This window comes from Lontra canadensis, unplaced genomic scaffold (genome assembly GCF_010015895.1).
Source record: "Lontra canadensis isolate GAN:19392208 unplaced genomic scaffold, GSC_riverotter_1.0 scaffold14, whole genome shotgun sequence".
NCBI classification, from domain to species: Eukaryota; Metazoa; Chordata; class Mammalia; order Carnivora; family Mustelidae; genus Lontra; species Lontra canadensis.
In genome coordinates this window covers 25,572,704-25,594,543 of record NW_022631008.1, presented here as the reverse complement: position 1 = coordinate 25,594,543, position 21,840 = coordinate 25,572,704, and the positions used below count along the sequence as shown (strand labels likewise).

Here is a 21,840-nt window from a genome sequence, read left to right as displayed (position 1 = left end):
AGAGTAATATCACCCCAAGAGTAATATGGACCAGAAATTTAGAGAGACAATCCATAGAAATAGGGACTCTACAAACAATAGAATGGCAATAAACACGTATCTTTCAGTAGTAACCCTCAAAGTGAATGGCCTAAATGCTCCCATGAAATGGCACAGGCTGACAGATTGGATACAAAGACAGGACCCATCCATATGTTGTCTACAAGAGACTCATTTTGAACCTGACTGAAAGTGAGGGGATGGATAATCATTTTTCATGCCAATGGACCTCAAAAGAAAGCTGGAGTAGCAATCCTTACATCAGAAAAATTAAAATTTAAACCAAAGACTGTAATAACAGATCCAGGGGGACATTATATTATTCTCAAAGGGTCTATCCAACAAGAAAATCTAACAATTGTAAATATCTATGTTCCCAATGGGAGCAGCTAACTACATAAGCCAGCTGCGAATGAAAATAAAGAATCAGATTGACAATAATACATTAATAGTAAGAGATTTTAACACTCCACTCTCAACACTGGACAGATATTCTATTTTTTTTTTTTTAAGATTTTACTTATTTTATTTGACAGAGAGATCACAAGTAGGCAGAGAGGCAGGCAGAGAGAGAGGGAAGCAGACTCCCCACAGAGCAGAGAGCCCGATGCGGGGCTCGATCCCAGGACCCTGGGATCACGACCTGAGTCGAAGGCAGAGGCTTTAACCCACTGAGCCACCCAGGTGCCCCTGGACAGATATTCTAAACAGAAGACCAACAAAGAAACAAGAGCTTTGAATGACACATTGGACCAGATGGACTTCATAGATATATACAGAACTTTCCACCTTAAACTAACAGAATACTCATTCTTCTCGAACATGGAACTTTCTCCAAAATAGACCACATACTAGGTCACAAATCAGGTCTCAGCCAATACCAAAAGATTGAGATTATTCCCTGCATATTGGGCCACAATGCCTTAAAACTGGAACTCAAGGGCGCCTGGGTGGCTCAGTGGGTTAAACCGCTGCCTTCGGCTCAGGTCATGATCTCAGGGTCCTGGGATCGAGTCCCACATTGGGCTCTCTGCTCAGCAGGGACCCTGCTTCCCTCTCTCTCTCTCTCTCTGCCTGCCTCTCTCTCTACTTGTGATCTCTCTCTGTCAAATAAATAAATAAAATCTTTAAAAAAAAAAACTGGAACTCAATCACAAGAAAAAATTTGGAAGGAATTCAAACACTTGGAAGTTAAAGAGCAACCTGCTAAAGAATGAATGGGTCAACCAGAAAATTAAAGAAGAACTTAAAACAATTCATGGAAACCAATGAGAACAAAAACACATTGGTCCAAAACCTATAGGATGCTGCAAAGGCAGTCCTAAGGGGGAAATACATAGCCATCCAAGCCTCTCTCAAAAAATTAGAAAAATCCCAAATGCACAAGTTAACCCTACATATTAGGAACTGGATAAGGAACAGCAAATAAAATCTAAACCAAGCAGGAGGAGAAATAATAAATATTAGGGCAGAGATCAATGAAATAGAAACCAGAAAAACAGTAGAAGAGATCAACAAAACTAGAAGCTGGTTCTTTGAAAGAATTAATAAGATTGATAAAAAATTAATAAGATTGATAAAAAGTGAAAGGACCCAAATTAATATAATCATGAATGAAAGGGGAGACATAATGACTAACACCAAGGAAATAGAAACAATTACTAGAAATTACTACCAGCAACTGTATGCCAACAAATTAAATAACCTGGAAGAAATGGATGCCTTCCTGGAAACTTATAAACTACCAAGACTGAAACAGGAAGAAATAGACAATCTGAATAGACCAGTAACTCGTAATGAAATTGAAGCAGTAATCAAAATCTCCCCAAAAACGAAAGTCCAGGGTCAGAGGGCTTTCTAAGGGAATTCTACCAAACATTTAAAGAAGAAATAATACCTATTCTACTGCAGCTGTTCCAAAAAATAAGAAACAGAAGGAAAACTTCCAAACTCCTTTTATGAAGCCAGCATTATCCTGATCCCAAAACCAGGCAAAGACCCCATAAAAAGGAGAATTACTGACCAATATTCCTGATGAACATGGATGCCAAAATATTCAACAAGATCCAAGCCAATAGGATGAACTGCACATAAAAGGATTATTCACAACCACCAACTGGGTTTTATGCCTGGGATACAAGGGTGGTTCAACATTCTCAAATCAATCAACGTGGTAGAGTACATCAATAAAATAAAGACAAGAACTATATGATCCTCTCAATTGATGCAGAAAAAGTGTTTGACAAAATGCAACATCCGTTCCTGATTAAAACTTCTCAGAGTATAGAGGGAAAATTCTTCAATATCATAAAAAAATCTATGAAAAGCTCACAGTGAATATCATTATCACTTTTCCCTTAAGATCAGGAACACAACATGGGTGCCCACTCTCACCACTATTGTTCAATATAGTACTAGAAGTCCTAGTCTCAGCAATCAGACAACAGAAAGAAATAAAGGGTATCCAAACTGGCAAAGAAGATGTCAAACTCTCCCTCTTAGCAAATGACATGACACTTTATGAGGAAAACCCAAAAGACCCCACCCTCAAATTGCTAGAACTCATACAGCAATTCAGCAATGTGGCAGGATACAAAATCAATGCACAGAAATAAGTTGTTTTTCTATACACTAACAATGTAACTGTAGAAAGAGAAATTAAGGAATCAGTTCCATTCACAATAGCAACAAAAACCATAAGATACCTAGGGATAAATCTAACTAAAGAGGAAAAGGATATATATATTCTAGAAATGTAGAATACTTATGAAAGAAATTGAGGAAGACACAAAAGATGGAAAAATATTCTATGTTCACGGACTGGAAAAATAAACATTGTTAAAATGTCTATCCTTTTCAGAGCAATTTACATGTTCAATGCCATTCCTATTAAAATATCATTGGTTTTATTCAAAGAGCTGGAACAACAAAATCGTAAAATTTGTATGGAACCAGAAAAGACTCCAAATTGCCAATGGAAGGATGAAAAAGAAAAACAAAGCTGGAATCATCACATTGCCTGATGTCAAGTTATACTACAAAGCCATGATCACCAAGACAGCATGGTATTGGCACAAAAACAAACACAGAGACCAGTGGAATGGAATAGAGATTCTAGAAATGGACCCTCAACTCTATGGTCAAATAATCTTCAACAAAGCAGGAAGAAATATACAGTGGAAAAAAGACAGTCTCTTCAATAAATGGTGCTGGGAAAATCGGACAGCTATGTATAGAAGAATGAAACTCGACCTTATTCTCTTATACCATACTCTTATACCATACACAAAGATAAACTCAAAATGGATAAGGGACCTCAATGTGAGGTAGGAATCTATCAAAATCCTAGAGGAGAACATAGGAAGTAACTTCTTCAACATCGGCCACAGCAACTTTTTTCAAGACATGTCTTCAAAGGCAAAGGAAATAAAAGCAAAAATGAACTTTTGGGACTTCATCAAGATCAAAAGCTTCTGCACAGCAAAAGAAATGGTCAACAAGGGGTGCCTGGATGTCTCAGTCACTAAGTGTCTGCCTTCGGCTCAGGTCCTGATCCCAGATTCCTGGGATCAGGACCTGAGCCACAGCCTTATAAGTGGACCACAGCCACCTCTGGCTCCCTGTTCAGCAGAAAGTCTGCTTCTCCCTCTCCCATTCCCCCTGCTTGTATTCCCTCTCTCAGTGTGTCTCTCTCTGTCTAATAAAATAAAATCTTAAAAAAAAAAAGAAATAGTCAACAAAACAAAGAGGCAACCTACAGAATGGGAGAAGATATTTGTAAATGACACTACAGTCAAAGGGCTGATACCCAAGATCTATAAAGAACTCCTCAAACTCAACACTCAAAAAACAGATAATCACGTCAAAAAATGGGCAGAAGACATGAACAGACACTTCTCCAAAGAAGACATACAAATGGTCAACAGACACATGAAAAAATGCGCAACATCATTAGCCATCATGGAAATACAAATCAAAACCACAATGAGATACCACCTTATACCAGTTAGAATGGCAAAAATTAACAAAACAGGAAGCAACAAATGTTGATGAGGATGTGGAGAAAGGGGAACACTCTTATGCTTTTGGTGGGAATGCAAGTTGGTACAGCCACTCTGGAAAACAGTATGGAGATTTCTTTAAGATGTTAAGAATAGAGCTACCTTATGACCCAGCAATTACACTACTAGGTATTTACCCGAAAGATACAAACTTAGTGAAAAGAAGGGGCATGTGCACCCGAATATTCTTAGCAGCAATGTCCACAATAGCCAAACTGTGGAAGGAGCCAAGATGCCCTTCAACAAATGAATGGTAAAAATATGGTACATCTACACAATGGAATATTATTCAGTCATCAGAAACAATGAATACCCACCATTTGCATCAACATGGATGGAATTTTGTTAAGTGAAGTAAGTCAAGCAGAGAAAGGCAATTATCATATGGTTTCACTCATATGCGGAACATAAGCAATACCAAGGAGGACCATAGGGGAAGGGAGAGAAATCCAAAGGGGGAAAAATCAGTGAGGGAGATGAACCATGAGAGACTATGGACCCCAAGAAACAATGGGTATTGAGGAGGGCACATGCTGTAATGAGCACTGGGTGTTATACTTAACTAATGAATCATTGAACACTACTTCAAAAACTAATTATGTACTATACAGTGGCTAACTGAACATAAAAAAAAATAAACTGGTAGGAATAGCACAGAAAAAAAAAGAAATCAGAAAAAAAAGGAGAAAACGAAAAAGAAGTATGGTAGAAATAAGTTCAAATATATCAGTAATTATAATAAATGTAACTGGATTAAACCCACCAATCAAAGTAATTTGGGGGCTTAATCCCGAGCCAATTGATCATAACCTGAGCTGAAACAAAGAGTCAGACACTTAACCAACTAAGCCACCCAGGAGCCCCTCACATGTTTTCAGGGTTCATCTTTGTTTTCACATGTATTGATATATCATTCCTTTTTTCTTTTTACATTTTTATTTAAATCCCACTTAATTAACATACAGATATATCATTCATTTTTATGGCTGAATAATACTCCATTATATGGCTATACCACATTTCGCTTATTGGTTCATCAATTGAAGGAAATTTGGGTTGCTTCCATTTTTTTGATATTATGAATAATGCCTTTATGTAAAAGTTTTGCCAGGTGTCTTCCAGAGAGGCTGCACCATTTTACAGTCTCACCAGCAATGTATGAGGGTTCTAAGTTTTCCACATCTTTGTCAACACGTGTTATTATCTGTCTTTTTTATTTTAGTCATCCTAGTGGATGTGAAGAGGTTTCTCATTGTGGTTTTGATTTGCATTTCCCTAATGCTAATGATACTGAGCATCTTTTCACGTGCTTGTTGGTTATTTATATATCTTCTTGGGAGAAATTACTATTCAGACTCTTTACCCATCTTCTAATCAAGTTTTATGGGCTTTTTACTGATGAGTTATAAGTGCTCTTTATGTATTCTAGGTACATGTCTTCTGTCAGATACATGATTTGCAAATATTTTCTCCCATTCTGTGGGAAATCTTTCCACTTTCTTGATGGTCTTTGAAGCCTTTTATCTTTTCAATGTCCGTAGGATGTGTAGTGCTGTCTCCTGCTACATTTCTAATATTGATAATTTCTGTATTTGCTATTTTATCTTGATCAGTTTTATTATAGATTTAATAATTTTACCAATCTTTTTAAGTGAGCAACATTTAGCTTTATTGTGTTTATTCTAGTCTATTTATGTCTGTTTAATCTTTCATGGCTTTTTGCTCATTTGTTATGATTCATATATTACTTATTTCTATTTATTTATTATACCAATTAATTCATTGGGATAATAAATTCAATGTATCAATTACATTGAATTATTATTCATTTATTATTTACATTTTTTATCACTAATCATTTATTATATCATTCTTTTTACTATATTGGATTTAATTTGCTCTTCTTTTCCCGGCTCTTGAGATTGAAGTTTGAGATCAGTAATTTTTAACCTCTCTTCTAATGTATGCATTTAAACCATAAATTTCCTTCTAAGCATTGCTTTGGCCACATCACCATTTTGGATGTTGTGCTTTCATTATTTCTTATTTAAATATTTTCTCATTTCCACTGAGAATTCTTTGTTGACCTATAAGTCATTTAGAAGCAGTTCCTTTATTTATTTATCTGCTCAGTTTTCAGTGTGATTTCATTATGGCCTAAGAACATTCGCTGCATGATTTCAATTTTTAGCTTGTTTTGTGGCCTAGGTCTGTTTTGGTAAATGTTTCATGTAATTGAACATATATTCTGTTTTTGGGACTAGTGCTCTACATATGTCAGATTGAGTTGTTTCATAATGTTCAAATCTTTTATATCTTCATGGTTTTTTTTTTGTCTGATTTTTAATGAGATATTGAGATATGTACATTAAAATCTTTGGCAATTACTGGAGACTTGTGTTTTTCTCCATTTAGTTCTGATATTTTGGTTTTATATATTTGAAGTATTATTATTAGCTGCTACTAATAGGATTATTGGGTTTTTATATTGAATTGAAACTTTTGTCATTATGGCATCTTTTTTCATCTTTAGTAATATTTCTTAAAGTAAGATATATGTATTAGTAATACAATCACACAAGCATTTGGGGGGGTAGTGTTTACATGGTATGTCTTTTTAAACCTTTTAAATTATCTGTGCCTTTTTATTTCTTGAATCCAATCTGAAAATCTTGTCTTTTAGTTGGAACATTTAGTTCATTTACATTTAATGTGATTACTGTTATAGTTGGGTTTATGTTCACAATCTTGCTGTGAATTTTATTTTATTCATTTTGTTTATTTCTACTTGTCTTATCCTTTCTTCCTCCATTCCTCCTTTCTTTTATTACTTTGGATTAAACAAGTGTTTTTATTATTCTGTTTTACCTCTTCTATTAGGTTCTAAATTATACCTGTTTGTTTTCTTTTGGTAGTTACCCAGAGCAGTGGTTCTCAAATGTTAGTGTTTATCAGAATCACCTAGAAGACTATTCCAACATAGATTTCTGGGCCCTACTTCTAAAGTTTATAATTTAATAGGTCTGTGGGAGGACTGAGAATTTTTACTTCTAAAAAATTCCCAGATGATGCTTATACTGTTACTTTGTTAACTCTTATACTTTGATAATCATTCCTCTAGATTTTAATATGCATCCTTGGCTTACTACAGCTTACATTAAGCTAGTATTTTTTAAAGATTTATTTATTTTATTATTTTATATACAGAGTAAAAGCACACACACAAGTGGGGGGAGACCAGAGGGAGAGCATCCCCTCTCCACTCCCCACTAAGGACAGTGCTGGATATGGGGCTTTGTCTCATGACACATGAGATCATGACCTAAGCAGAAACCAAGAGCTGGATGTTCAACTGACTGAGCCATCCAGAAGTCTCTCTAGTTTCTTTTTTTTTTTTTTTAAACCACTGTCCAAAGAATAAAAACCTTACGATGGTTTATGTACATTTATCTCCCTCCTACAATTCATGCAACTGTTATTTTTTAACTTCTGCATATAAACTCCACAACATGTTTTATTTTTGATGCTTTGAAACTCAATTTTAAAAACTTAATCACGGGGCACTTGGGTGGCTCAGTTGGTTAAGCATCTGCCTTTGGCTCAGATCATAATCCCTATGGGACTGAGCCCCAAATCGGGCTCCCTGCTCAGCAGGGAGCATGGTTCTCCCTCTGCCGCTCCCCCTGCTTGTGCTCTCTCTCTGTCTCTCTGTCAAATAAATAAATAAATAAATAAATAAATTTAAAATCTAAAAAACGTAATCACATACTTATCTTTTCTGCTGTTCTTTTTTCCTGAAGACCCATGTTGGCATTTGAATTAATTTTCCTTTAGTCTAAAGAACTACCTTTAATAGTTTTCATAGTCTGGGTCTGTTGATGATGAATTCTCCCATTTTTTATTTGTTTGAATAAATCTTTATTTTATCATGATTTCTTAAGGATATTTTAATTAGGTATAAACTGATTTTTTTTTCTTTTAACACTTTAAATGTCTTTTTATTCTTTTTGGCTTCCATAATTTGTCAGAAAATAAATTATCTTGCTGTTCCTTTTGTAGAAAGTAGATGTGACTTGTTTTTCTCTTGCTGCTTTCAATATTTTATCTTTGTCTTTCAGTGTTTCAACTATAATGTGCTTAATTGTGGCTTCCTTTGTATATATCCTTGCTGTGTACTGGGGTTCACTGACCTTTAATGTTGGGGCAGATGTGAGTCATCAATTTTGGAAATTTCTTGATTATTATCTCTTGAAATATTGCTCTGCCCCATTCTCTTTCATTCTTACCTTCTGGGACTCTTAATTAAACACACATTTGATTATTTAGCTATATTCCAAATGTCTCTCTCTCTTTTTTTTTGTTTTTAAAGATTTTATTTATTTATTTATATGTCAGAGAGAGAGAGGAGCGGGAGTGAGCACAAGCAGACAGAGTGGCAGTCAGAGGCAGAGGGAGAAGCAGAAGGCAGCTGCTTAACCAACTGAGCCACCCAGGCGTCCCATCCACATGTCTCTTTTATTCAGTTGTATTCGTCCTGTTCATTGTTTTTATACATTGTAAATGACCATTAATTAATAGGTTGAAAAGATACATATGAAAAATTAAGATATGTTGGTATACATGTTCTTTTTTTAAAGAAATGTAAAATAATGTTTGTGAATATGTCAAGAGGTATAAATGCAAAGTAATAAATTTTTATTTGTCTATCATGGGAAAAGATTGATTTTGTCTTAAAGTCAAATTGTCTGGTTATGCCAAAATGTGACAGAAAATATTAAAGCCAAATTTGAGGGTATACAACAGGTTGTAGAAGGTATGAAGGGAAATGGACTTTGTCTTGGTTTTTAATATTCACGAATAATCAATTTGAAAGAAGCATAAAAATGTATTAACTTATTTTATAAAGTTAGCTAGATAAAAATGAATTTATTCATAAGATGGAAAAAAGGACTTGTGAATCCTACTCTATAAAATATGGATGGCATCCCCAAAGAGTAAAACTAGAATTTGGATTTTCTGTTAAATTGACAAATCCGTAAGTAAATGTTTACTCTGAACAAAAAGCAATTAAGAGGTACTTAGTGCCTAAATAGCAGGATTTTCTTATATTATCAAACTATATTATTTATAGTTATAATATATAAATTTATATTTATATATATAATTATTATATATTATCGCTCTTGGGAGCCTAACATTTTGTGCTTTTGTCATACCCTTGAACTATTTCTTTTTTATTTTCCTTGAACTATTTCTTAAACAAAAGTCCCTTACCTCTGAAAAAGTTTCTAGTAAGTATCATTACTTGATGCTGACTTTATTTTAAATATTGCCTGTAACCTTTTTTCTATAGTCACTTACTCATGTTTTCTCCTCTAATAACTTTTTTTTTTTAAAGATTTTTATTTATTTATTTGACAGAGATCACAAGTAGGCAGAGAGGCAGGCAGAGAGAGAGGAGGAAGCAGGCTCCCCGCTGAGCAGGGAGCCCTACGCGGATCTGGATCCTAGGACACTAGGATCACGACCTGAGCCAAAGGCAGAGGCTTTAACCCACTGAGCCACCCAGGAGCCTCCTGATAACTTTTTTTTTTTTTTTTTAAGATTTTATTTATTTATTTGACAGAGAGAGATCACATGCAGGCAGAGAGAGAGGAGGAAGCAGGCCCCCTGCTGAGCAGAGAGCCTGATGCGGGGCTCAATCCCAGGACTTTGAGATCATGACCTGAGCCGAAGGCAGCGGCTTAACGCACTGAGCCACCCAGGTGCCCCCACCGCCCCCCCCGCCCCCGATAACTTTTTTGATATGGCATTTCCCAAATTCAGAATTATAAACTATTACTACACCTTTTACATAAAAATTTTCTTTGGGGTTTCCCAAACAGTTGCTAGAAGCCCCAAAGTTTTGCTAATTTATCCTATGAAAGGAGGAATACTAAAAATAATTAGATATGTTTGGTTGGTATACTGCAGATTTTTTATTAGTTCAAAGCTACTGTAAAAGTCATCCAGCTTATCCCCTCCTAAATGTGAAAAAAACTTATACAACAGTAAGAGGAGTTTAACCAAAGTTAATTACATTTAAGGAAAATGTATTACTATAAATATAAAGATATTTTTACTAACTGTCTAACGTTCAGGTTGGACAGAAGCATATACCTATCCATATACAAAGATTGGTACAGTAACTATTTTTTAAAAATTGATTTTTTAAGAATAATTTGTTTGCAGGTGACAATCCTAAAATATTTTATGACATTAATTAAATGAAATTTAATGCCTACTCTGTCTATAAATGTATTTTTCCTCTCAGGATAATCATTGACTAAAATCTTGCAAAGGGATTATGTGTTACTTCAGAAAAAAAAAATACAGTTCCACTCCCCTCTATTCTAGTATTGTTAGGCCTTTACACATTAACCTAAGCCATTGTGTCTTATCATCCACAGATACTTTCCGCTTTTTTCTTACATTTGCCTGAAGTCCCCGTGATAAGCTACAGAGCAAAAACTGAATCTTCTGGAAGAAACATGAGAAGAATGAAAGCCTCAGTAAAGACTTTTACCACACTCATAATTGTTGACTCTATAGGGCGTAGGCTCATGGATAACAGATTTTTCAGTATAAACTGATGTCAGCATGACAAAAAGATACCTGTCAGCCTACCAAAAGATAAGAGTCAGGATTTCTAGGATTCTTTAAATCCAGAAGCAAATGACTTTGTGAAAATGAGTGCTCCACCCAAAATCAGAAAAACAAGATATAATTACCTAGGTTGAAATGAGTTAATTATGGTTAATGGACATCTTCTTTATTTTGAACTATCTATTGGCTACACTACATAAACTGGCATAAACATTCTTTAAATGGTATGTTCCAACTGACCCTTTGGAATTCCAGAAAAAAAAATTCTTTGAAAATTCTTGATATAATTTATAAGTAATATATTGTCAAGAAAACATAAAAATAGCGATACTGGAGAAAATGACATAAATGTGTACCACAAAATAGTAAAAATGGTTAAATATTACACAGAATGCCTTTACTAAGTTTCCTTGACTTTTGACAGTCATGTAGCTATTTTGTATAAGTTCAATAAAGATCTATTCTCTTTCCTATCAAGCAGTAATTTAAAAATTGCTTTTGAGTCTGTGGCTATGCCTTAAATCTAATTAAATCAGGTATGGCAAGCCCATTGCTAAGCAACAAGGTCCAAGTAACTTGACTGAGGTGAACTGAATGGCTCTTGGTTCCCGATCTTGGTATATGAGCCAGTAAGAGCAATATTTTAAACATAAACCAATGACAACCTTAAAGTCTTTACAAAGCCTCCAAAGTTAACCCCTCAGTTTTAGTATCACATGCCTCTAATTTCACTAAACAGATTATAAAGAGGTCTCTGTGCTTAAGCATCACCCTTTATCACATTCATATAATAAAACTGACCAAATAAACCATCAAAGTAATAATACTGCACCGTAAAATCACTAGGCAAATTTATGCAGTCAAAGCCGGGCTTAAAAGGAAATCTGGAGACAAAATTTACATCTTAACCAGATGGGTAAGCAATGCACATCACATTCCAGAGTCAGAAAACAAAACGAAGTAACACTATACAGTAAAGGGTCAACACAGACTGCCCAAGTTGTGCAAACCTTTCACATTCCAAAGAAAGGTTTGGTCTTTACTCCGCTCCTAAGAGATGACCTCTCCACCCTTGGAATATCCTGTCTGATAATGTTTTTGTTTACCTAAGGGCCTGAGGCCTGACCAGGTAGTCTATGCTGACAATGTGACTTATGATCCACCATGGCCTTGGGCCATACAGTATCAGCTTGATCCACAGAGGGGCTGGAGACTGAAGGTCAGTCATTTGGGCAGTTAGCCATGCGCTTGTGTCATCAGCCCACAGGAAAAAACCTGGACATAGAGGCTCTGTCAGAGGAGCTTCCCTGCTTGGCAGTACAGCAAGCGTATCATCACACATCATTGCCAGGAGAATTAAACGCTGTCTGCATGACTTCACTGGAAGAGGACAACTGGCAGCTCCTGCCTGGTGTTTCCTGGACTTGGCCTTGTGTCCCTTTTTCAGTTGCTTATTTAAGTCTGTATCCTTTTGCTCTAATAAACCTTAACTGTGAGTATAACAGCTTTTCTAAGTTCTGAGTGTCCTGTTAGTGAAACACTGAATACAAAGGTGATCTTGGGGATTCCCTGCAAACACACTTTGAAACCCTGAGATAAAGTAACATCAGCAAACAAGTTAACTCTGTCTGGTAGTTGCTCCTCAAATAAATGAACTCTTGAGTCTTTCCTGTAAGTTATTCTCTAATGAAAACAACTATTGCCCCGATTTTGGAAATGTTGATGTCTGAAGATATGTGATGACCTTTTTGGATATGAGGAGATTAAATGCAAACTCGGTGACCTTGATAAGTTTGTAGGTTGCTTTTTTCCTTTAAATGTATGTCATATTTTTAATTAAGGCTGTCTTTCTAAAGCTTGATTCCTTTGCAGATTTTTTTTTTTTTTTTGGCATATAAACTCCTCTTTTCTAAATACTTTGGTCTCTAAGTAGTTTAAGTTTTATTTCAGTAGATGGTAGCTTGAATCAATAGCATTTTAGTAGATTGGTTAAGAGAAATGCTATTTTGTGTGGAACATTCCTAGGAATGTTCTGAAGTGGCTCTGAGAATTTGAAATCACAGGCAAATATCCTACCCAAATACCAAAGTCACATAGCCCTCCATCTACTTGAGACCTATACTGTAAATGAACAAAAAGAAAATACCCTATCTGAAAATGTAGCTTAGGGGCCTAGGATTTAAATCATACCAGAGAGAATCAAGGTATATGATAACTGATACAAATTCTTCCAAGTTTATCGAATAGAGAAGTTACATACATAAAATCATAGAATAAGTTTTTAAAATACCTGTTACTTTAGAGATTAAAAGCAATTCTGAACTTGAAAATAATTTCTTTTAACTCTGGTACTGAATTTCTTAGCTTCAAATTTATAGTTTATTTTTAGGAAAGCAGAAGATAATGCTTTTTATGTTGTGTTCAAGCATTCAATAGTTAAGATATTAGTAGCACTGTTCTCTCATATGCATTACATATTTTAGATTTGGCTATTTCTGAAAAGATTTTTAAGGTATTAAACATTTTTTCTTTTGCGAGAAATTATAAACTATAAAACCATAAATATTCCATGGAATCCTCAGGAGTGTTTTTCAATTTCATTTTAAATGGGCTTCCAGTGTACCAATATAATTTATGTTTTAAATAACACATTTGTAAAGTTAAAAGGACCTACAGTGAAGAGAAGTGAAATACTTTCTGGTTCAGCAAGAAGATTCTGGACAACTGCCCTGTAAACATCAATCTTTTACTTCAGACAAGAAATGACTCACATTCTGTACCAGTTCAGTAATAGATTCTTCTAAGAAATACCATACAAGTCAATGTACATTTAACTTTAAAGAAAACTAACCAAAAAATGCCTTCCAGTGTTTTTCTGAAGTTGTCCTAAAATTTACTTAATCTGGTTATGTAAAATTAGGTCAAAAGTTTATTATTTTAGCTATGACTAGAGGGCCTGTTCACTTTACCATCCTCCTTTCCTAAAGACTAAGATCTCTTTGTTTAAGCAACTTCAGTAATTTGTAGTGAATAAACTTTTGCCAAGTGGGTAGAATCCCATTATAATGAACACAGTTCCAATGTTTACTTCCCTACGGCACTTCTTCCTATGTTCTGACCATAATTCAGAGCTGATATGGCTACTAAGAAATACATTGAGGAGGATATCAAAAGTCACAGAAATGTAACCCCTTAGTAGTACTTTATTTAATGAAGCTATTTTTCAGGTAAGGTATTTATTATCTATTCCATCTGCTCACTCATTTAAAAATATTCTATCAGGTCTAACGCTCAGTAAAATGATATGATTTTTAAAAAGTGCCACATCGGTAATATTATCAGATTTTTAATTTTTTCTTTGTGTTGAATGTTGATGCTCAGGTTTGTCTAGGATAAATCTTTGCTCATTTCAGATTCAGGACATGCATAGTTTTTTTTTCTCACAACTCTCCTATCTTTATTAATTTTAAAACTGTCTTAAACAGAACAAATTTGTTTCCTAACCATAAGACCCATACTTGGTTAGATTCCACACAGAGGCAGTGACCAGATAGCAACAATGGATGAGGCATAATGATGTCATTCATTAAGGGATTCATGTTGAATACATTTATTTGTGCGCACATTAGAAAAGTGAAATTTCTCTAATAACGGTTGCTTAGTGTTTGAAAAGAGTATTCTATAGACCAGGAAATGTAATGGTATTAAAATGGGACTTCTATCTGTAAAATATATAAAACAGATTTGTAGCATTACCGGGATAAGCAATGGATTGTCACAAGCCATATAGGGGATTTGGGAGTACTCCTATTTTAAATTGGTTCTCTCTCTTTCCCCCACATCTTTCAAATTCATTCCGTCTGAACATTTACTATGAGCCAACTTTTTCTTCCTTAAATAACATTTAGGACTACATTTTAAATTATAACCCAGTATTCACAGAGTTTCACAAAAACACTGACTACCTTCTCTGTGTATTTTCAGTGCTATGCTAATATTTTAAAATTGTTCGTAGAGACCCACTAAATGGATTTCACAATCCATTAATAGGATATGACCTGCAGTTTGAAAAACAGACTTAGTCCAACCAATGAGGAAGCTGAAGAGTGAGAAAATCGAGTGGCTTAAATTCATAAGAAAAGTGAGTGGTGATCATTTGCATAATTCTGTACAGGCCAATAATTGGTCTCTAGAATACAACTTTTCTGTAAAAGTATTATTTTTCTGTTTTAGTCTAAGTCATTATTGCTTTTTTTTTTTTTTACCCTCTCCATTCTCTACTGCCTTCCCATTTTACTTAGGTGTTCCATACCCATTTTTTCTACTCATAATTTGATACATGGTTATGTGGACAACACTTGTTTGAAATTTATGCTAAGCGAACTGGTATCTTCAATCAGTAAGAATTAAGAATCCTAGACCAATACTGCCACCAGGTGAAAAAGCAAATGAAAGCTATATATATCAAGAAAGAGAATGAAGAAATACAAATAGGTTCAACTTTACCTATCAACAGATGATGAACAAAAATTTAGTAGCCAAATATTTAAGCATCTTCTCTGGAATGGTCATTATACCTCTATGTCACCTACTGTTTTCTTCCTTCTGTTATATTTCTGTTTCCTCTTATCAGGCTATGGGCAACTTGAAGAGAGAATCCATGCATAATTTGGCTTTGAATCTCCCATAGCATCTAGCACAGTATCTTGTAGATCAACAAAGACTTGATTAGAGATCAGGAAATACTTGCTGACTGAACAAGTCTGACATACCAATATACAAATAAAGAACTACCTTGGCTCTCTAACCTTTTCCTCTTGGCATCATAAAATCAAAGAAAGCATCATCCTGACTGCCTTTTGTCTTTACCCCCAAACAAACAAACAAACAAACAATAAAATACTGGCATATTTTAACCAGGAATTATGTAAAATTTGGTCACATATCCTTGAAAGATCCAACAGTAGCACAATTGAACTGGTGCCTAAAACAGCTGTAAGTGACCCGATATGCTTACTCAGATGAGGTCACCAAAGACAGTTAACACAATTTCATGACATGTAATTATTAAATATTTATTGAGAAGGTTACTACTTACAGGCTAGTATTATGTGAGTGCTGGGCTACAGTAATGAGCAAGAAAGGATCTTGCCTTTAGGGAACTTTCAGTCTATGGGAAAGACAAACAAGTGATAACAAGAAAGTGTTCGAGGTGCAAAGATAGGAGAAATACCTAGAAGTGGCAGTGAAGCCAGATCTGGGAGATGGGAGAGGAGTATGAAGGGGAGACTTACAGAGGACTTCCTTGAGGAAGCAGTACATTGAGATCTGAAGAATGAGGGAAGGATAGATAAGCAGTATCTACAGAGGAGAAACCTAGGCAGAGAGTAAGAAGGACAACTTTACCCTTATTTAAAAGATAATCAGAACTTTTTATCTTTTTTTTTTTTTTTTGACAGATAATTCTTAATTCCTAACATCCCTTCTCTAACCACACTGGGTCTAGCCTCCTAACACTGTAGACCGCTGAATGGGTCATTAACATGGTAGACCGCTGAACTTAAGATTGTCACAGAACTGCCTCAGAGTATAAAGTAACAAGAGATAAATTTGCTTCTCCGTTATGTTCTGCTGAAACTGCTAATGCACACAGGTACCCAGTGGACCATTTGTATATAATAAAAAATAAATTGGGGGGGTGTGCTAATTGTAATTCTAATAATTGCCTATGGCACCTAGTGGGATCTAGTACCAAATGAGAATTCAATGACTCTGTATGAACAAGCAGAACGTTCCCAAAAATCCCACCAGGGAAACAAAAAATCCACTTTATTCTTTAAACGACTAATTCACAAATACAATAAAAACAAACTCTGCCCTAGACAGTATTATAAAACTTTAAACTTTATAATTTTGTTATGATTAATTCTCCTTCTTTAACAAAATATAAAAAAGGAATTAAAGGAGAAAAGTTACATGAACATAAGTTTATAGATTATGAAGAAAAAGGCTGAAGCATTGGCAAGGTCTATTTAATCACCAAGAAATAAATCTAGTTTTACATCAATGGCAGTCAATTTTACTTTTATTTATCCTCATTTCATTTTAATCCAAAGGTGCCATGGCACCCATATGGAGTTTTTTTTTGTTGTTGTTTGTTTTGTTCTTTTTCCCCTCACAGATGCTATTATTCCATAGAGAGGTTTGTCTTGTTATACATTCTGGGAGTCAGCTTGAACTTATCTAAACTTCACATACAATTAAATGTTCTCAGTACATACAGCTTTAGCTACAGCTGAATAGAGTTCCAGGAAACCCCATTAGGAGTTTCACTATTTACCCTACACCAACAGTAGCAGCTGGTACATTTTTGGCCATAGTGAGCACTCCTTTCATTGTGCATAACCAACCAGACTTTTCCCCTTAGTTTGAGGCTCACCACACTGCAAGTCAAATTTTAATGTAATTTTTTGATGTCTTATCACAGATTAAGACTACTCCTTTAGAGTTCAAATTGTAGTTTTAGAGGAAAATGACTCTAAAATCTCAAAAACTTTTCAGTATACCATCACCACTTGCTAAAAGCTCACTATTTTAAGATCTCCTTTAATCTTATTCTGCTGAAAACCGAACATTTCCCTCCAACCCTCCTATCCTCAGCTACACAACCTAATAAAAATGGACTAGGTTACCAATGACCCACACAGGTACAGTTAATTCAAGATTCCAACCGCTGTTTCTACGATTAGAGTACTCACAATACCTGCTAGGTTAAACACTCAAACTTCCTAGTTTCACAGTTTCATCAAATCTGAGACCTGTCCTGCCTAGAAAGTTCCAACTTCATTTTTTTTTCCATTTCTGATTAAATAAAAAACAAACAAACCTGTTTTTCACTGAAGTGGGCAAAATCAATGATATCCTACCGAGTTTCTGCTAGGCAGAGCACAGCTGCAGGGTTGCTACAGTAACTCGGGAACACTGACCACAGATTGCCCCTGTCCAGGAAGGAAATCATTTGCTCCACCTCCTGAGGAGTCAAGGGCTCTGGCAAACAGCCGTCTGCAAGCAGGACACGTTTTTAGTTCAGTAGCTGTGATGGAGCAACAAGAGACAATTTTTTAGTGTCTCTCCATAATAACTGTTACCCAACAACCAAAACAGTCTCCAAATCAAGTGGCTCTGTGTGATTGTGTATTTCTTCTGCACCAATGTAAGACCATGTTCTTCCCCCCGTCTCACTAGAAACCTGAGCTAGGGAATAAGCCAAAATAACTTCCTCCCAGACACACAGGCAAAAAAACCAAAAAAGCAAAAAAACAAACGAAACAACAGTCCAAAAAACCAAATCCAAGTAATTAGAATATTTCCACTTTTCCGAAGAACACATTTCGCTTCCTGCTTTTAGGCTTTAAGCCATGCAAACTCAGGTTCTCTGACCACTTTTGGTCGGGGAGGGCAGTCAGATTTAATATTTATTGAATTTTTACTCAGCACCAACCCTTCTGCCAGGGGCTTTGACGTGTTATTTCATTTACTTCTCGCAACAGTCCTGTGAGGTAGGTAACAATATAATCCCTACTTAACAAATAAGAAATGGAGCCTCCAAAGTTACTTGATTGTCCAAGCTACTAAAAGCCTGGAGTCAAAATTTGAACCTGAGTCTCCTAATTCTGAAGTCTTATGGTTTTTCTCCTACACAACACCGGTTTTCCAAGAAAACTCTCAGTGTTTAACTGAAATATTCAAGCGTTCCTAAAATGACTCTATTTTTGTTTTAGCAATACATTTTTGCAAGTAATGACTTTACTACTGATAAACTAAATATAGCCAGCCACCTTCCTAAACGCATAGGGAACAAAGGCACAGAAGGGTATCGGGCTGCATTATGGTCTAGTGAGGTTTCCGCTAAGTTGAAACTATAGCACTCACATTCTGGAAGAGGAAAGGCAAAGTTGAAAAGTAGATAAGGTGATGAAAATGAATTTAGATGAAGCAACATCTCTGGGGCTGAAGAAGCTGTAGAGGGAGAGGGAATAAGAGTGGGTGAAGGACACATGCAGTAGTTCAGCCAGAGAGAATCTTTCATCTCTATCATAATTTACTTTCAAGGATAATGCCAAGTATTCATCTATTTTCAGTTATTTCCCCACTTTGGGTCTGGAAAGGTCCTCTTACATAACACCTCTTCTCTCAAATGAGAACGAAATCAGAGTTTTCCTCTCCCCTCACCAGAAATTCCATAATTACCCCCTTTCTCCTACATTCTGTTAGGGATTTTCCTAGGAGGATTGTCTTTAACATAATTGCTTTTCCTAGCTCCTCCAGACCTTGCCCTGAAAATTCTTCCATACCTATAGCTTGATTATTCCCCCAGCTGTAGATAAAATGTACCTCCAACTCTGTCCTTTTGGAGTCACCATCTCTTAAACTGCTACCCGAGCTTCTGAGTTCCTCCCTTCTATTATGCCTTTTCTGTCAGTCTTCTATTTCTACTTCAGTTGAGGACTTCAATTCTCTAGTTGCCCCAAAGGATTTCAGTGAAAAACCAAAAAAGTTCTAAAGAGCATACTAGTTTCCATAAGTTTCTAAAAAGATAGGTCAACAAGTATAAATTTATTATAAAGCATTCATATACAAAGAAATCACTTAGGACATCACGGATTTTAAAATATTTTAAAAATGTATCATATTCCTCTGAGTTTTTTTATTGGAAAGGTAATAAAATGTCCAATTTATTTTTCCTATACTTTGCTATAAAAGTGGGTACTGGAATTCATATTCTCAATTTATACTGATGATTATATATAATGCAAAGACTAAAATGCATCAAAAGTTTTAGGTACAAAGGAATAAGGTGAGTCACTGGTTTTAAAAAGGAGCCCTGGATTTGTAAAAGAGAACAGGAACTACAGAAAAAGGCTTCTGTACTTGAGTTACTGTAATCTAAAAATAAAGTAACCACGAGTTTGTATTTGTAATTGTCACATTAAAAACTTGGGCTAAAGGCCTCTTTACAGAGCTCTTATATTTCCAAAAAAGAAAAGTATTTCACAGCTCTAAAGTAAGACAGGGAGGAAGCATCACGAAAGGTAAAAGACTTTCATTATTGTGTTCATTTTACATTGGTTCTTAAGGTTACAAGCTTACTAAATGAAAAAGTGGAATGGTACTTGTATCTCAAAATTTAACTCAATTGTAAATACCACTAATCCAGTATAAATTCTTTGACTTAGTTTAAGAAATCTGCAAAGTGAACGATGTGTCTAAAACATGGACAGATTAGGTATTTCGGTCAGTAAGAGAAAAAAAAGCACAGTCATTTATTATTTGTGACTCTGAGAAGGTCATTAGGCATTAATTTAAAAAATACTACAACTTGACACTTCATAGGGACTAGAAACATAATTCAAAATTTTATAAAGGTATATTAAATTAAAACCACTCTAGACAATTCAAGATCTCACTGACAGAGTTCATTTAAGGTGACAGTTTTACTATTGTGTTACTGTTCCCACATGATATCATCTCTTCTCAATTTCATTTGAAGATTATGGACTTGTACTGGATGAAAGTTGCTGTTCTTCTGAAGAGAGTTAGTTAGCAAACATCTTCTGGGACTATTTTTTATGGTCTTTGATCCTTTAAGGTTGTTCTCTTCTCGCTGAATCTTTGAAGCTTCACTCATCTTTGAGTTTTGAACTTTTTGCTGCAGTTTACGGACCTGGAAAAGAAAAAAAAAAATCTGACATTTTAGTAAAAAAAAGACATTAAAAATATACCCTAAAATAGATGGATTGATGTTATAAAGATTACATGAAATTTTAAAATTTCATTAGGTCTTTATTTATTGAATACTTGTTATATGCCTAATACCATGCTAGTTAGGTAAAAATATCATGAATAAAACAATCCTTGCTCTCACAAAGCTATTGCTCTTATCGCTGAAAGAAAAGCATATACACAACAACTAGAAAATAATTTAGGCTGGGATAACTCTGAATAGGACAAAAAGTGTTTATTTGAGAAGACTAAAGTAGGATAAGATCAATGTAGGCTGAGAAAATCAAGAACTCAGAAAAGCGGAGAGGAAGATTTATAAGGGATATAAAATGAGTAAAAACTGGAGAATAGAGACGAGAGAAAAAGGACCTTTCAGGTGGTATTAAGCAAAGCAAAGATCTGGTACTAGGAATGAGAATTGAATTTACAGAGTGAAATGTGTTATATATAAATTCCTGAATTTAAAGTACTACTGAATGCCAGTGCAAAAAAAAAAAAGAAAAGAAAAGAAAAGAAAAAAGTTCCATTCAGTAGTATTTGGTAACAGTTGGGTAGACAGAATTAAACAAAATAAAACCTATCAACTTGCCAAAACTCATTTCTGCCAAGCCTAGTCCATTACTCAGTCTGTTTCACTCATGCATAGGCCTGATTTTGTAGAGCTGATCCAGACATTGGCTAAGAACCTGGTATTTGTCCAAGGCCATTTTAATTGCAGAGATTAAATTTATCATGATAAAATGCTTGAAAATTTATACTGCTACAGCTATAATAGAACATTAAATAATATTTTTTAAAATATAATTAATGTGCATTTAAAATATGGCTATTTTTCTACTCTCTTCAAATTTCTCCTATGCAATTCTAAGAAAGTGTATAAGTTAAATAATCTTCACCCTAACACAATCATGCAAAAAAATTTACTTTAGTAGAGCCCTAAAAGCCAGTAAAGTGAAAATATTTGCTTCAGAAGTCTCATTTCCTCTTTTTCTCTTTATTGATCATAGGAGAATAAAGGCAGTAAAATTCTGAATCCTTTATTACTTTTCTACAAAAGTGAAGAGGGCTTTCTTGTAAGCTTAATATACCACCAACTTATATGAATGCTGATTATTCTATAGACAGATAAGCTACATGATGTGATTTGAAGTTTCCTGGAAAGACTCCCTCTGCCTTCTGCTCCAACAGCTTAACAGTGCTGAAATTCCAACCTATGGAATCATTGTCTTGGGATAAAATATAATATAATATTCCATGCTTATAATATTCCATGATTCTTCTGTTAAAATATTAAAATTGTTATGTATCTTAG

General features: G+C 34.9%; 2 protein-coding genes across 8 annotated transcripts in view; both read right to left on the bottom strand.

Annotated features, from left to right (window-relative positions):
• The window catches only part of LOC116868158, a 174,313-nt gene extending 156,370 nt beyond the window's left edge, over nucleotides 1-17,943 (bottom strand). The window contains exon 1 of the mRNA XM_032858279.1: nucleotides 15,252-17,943. The gene's annotated coding sequence lies outside the window, so the exon portion shown is untranslated. The remainder of the gene's footprint in view (nucleotides 1-15,251) is intronic.
• A 665-nt stretch (nucleotides 17,944-18,608) lies between these two features.
• CEP57L1 (centrosomal protein 57 like 1) overlaps nucleotides 18,609-21,840 on the bottom strand; it is a 68,799-nt gene continuing 65,567 nt past the window's right edge. For 5 of the 7 annotated variants that reach the window (XM_032858271.1, XM_032858272.1, XM_032858276.1 and 2 more), the window contains one exon: nucleotides 18,611-20,469. In XM_032858271.1, the coding sequence (XP_032714162.1) occupies nucleotides 20,251-20,469 (219 nt within the window). In that variant the 3' untranslated portion in view covers nucleotides 18,611-20,250. Of the gene's footprint in view, nucleotides 20,470-21,840 lie in introns of all 7 variants that reach the window. The other 2 variants (XM_032858277.1, XM_032858278.1) reach the window with 2 other exon arrangements.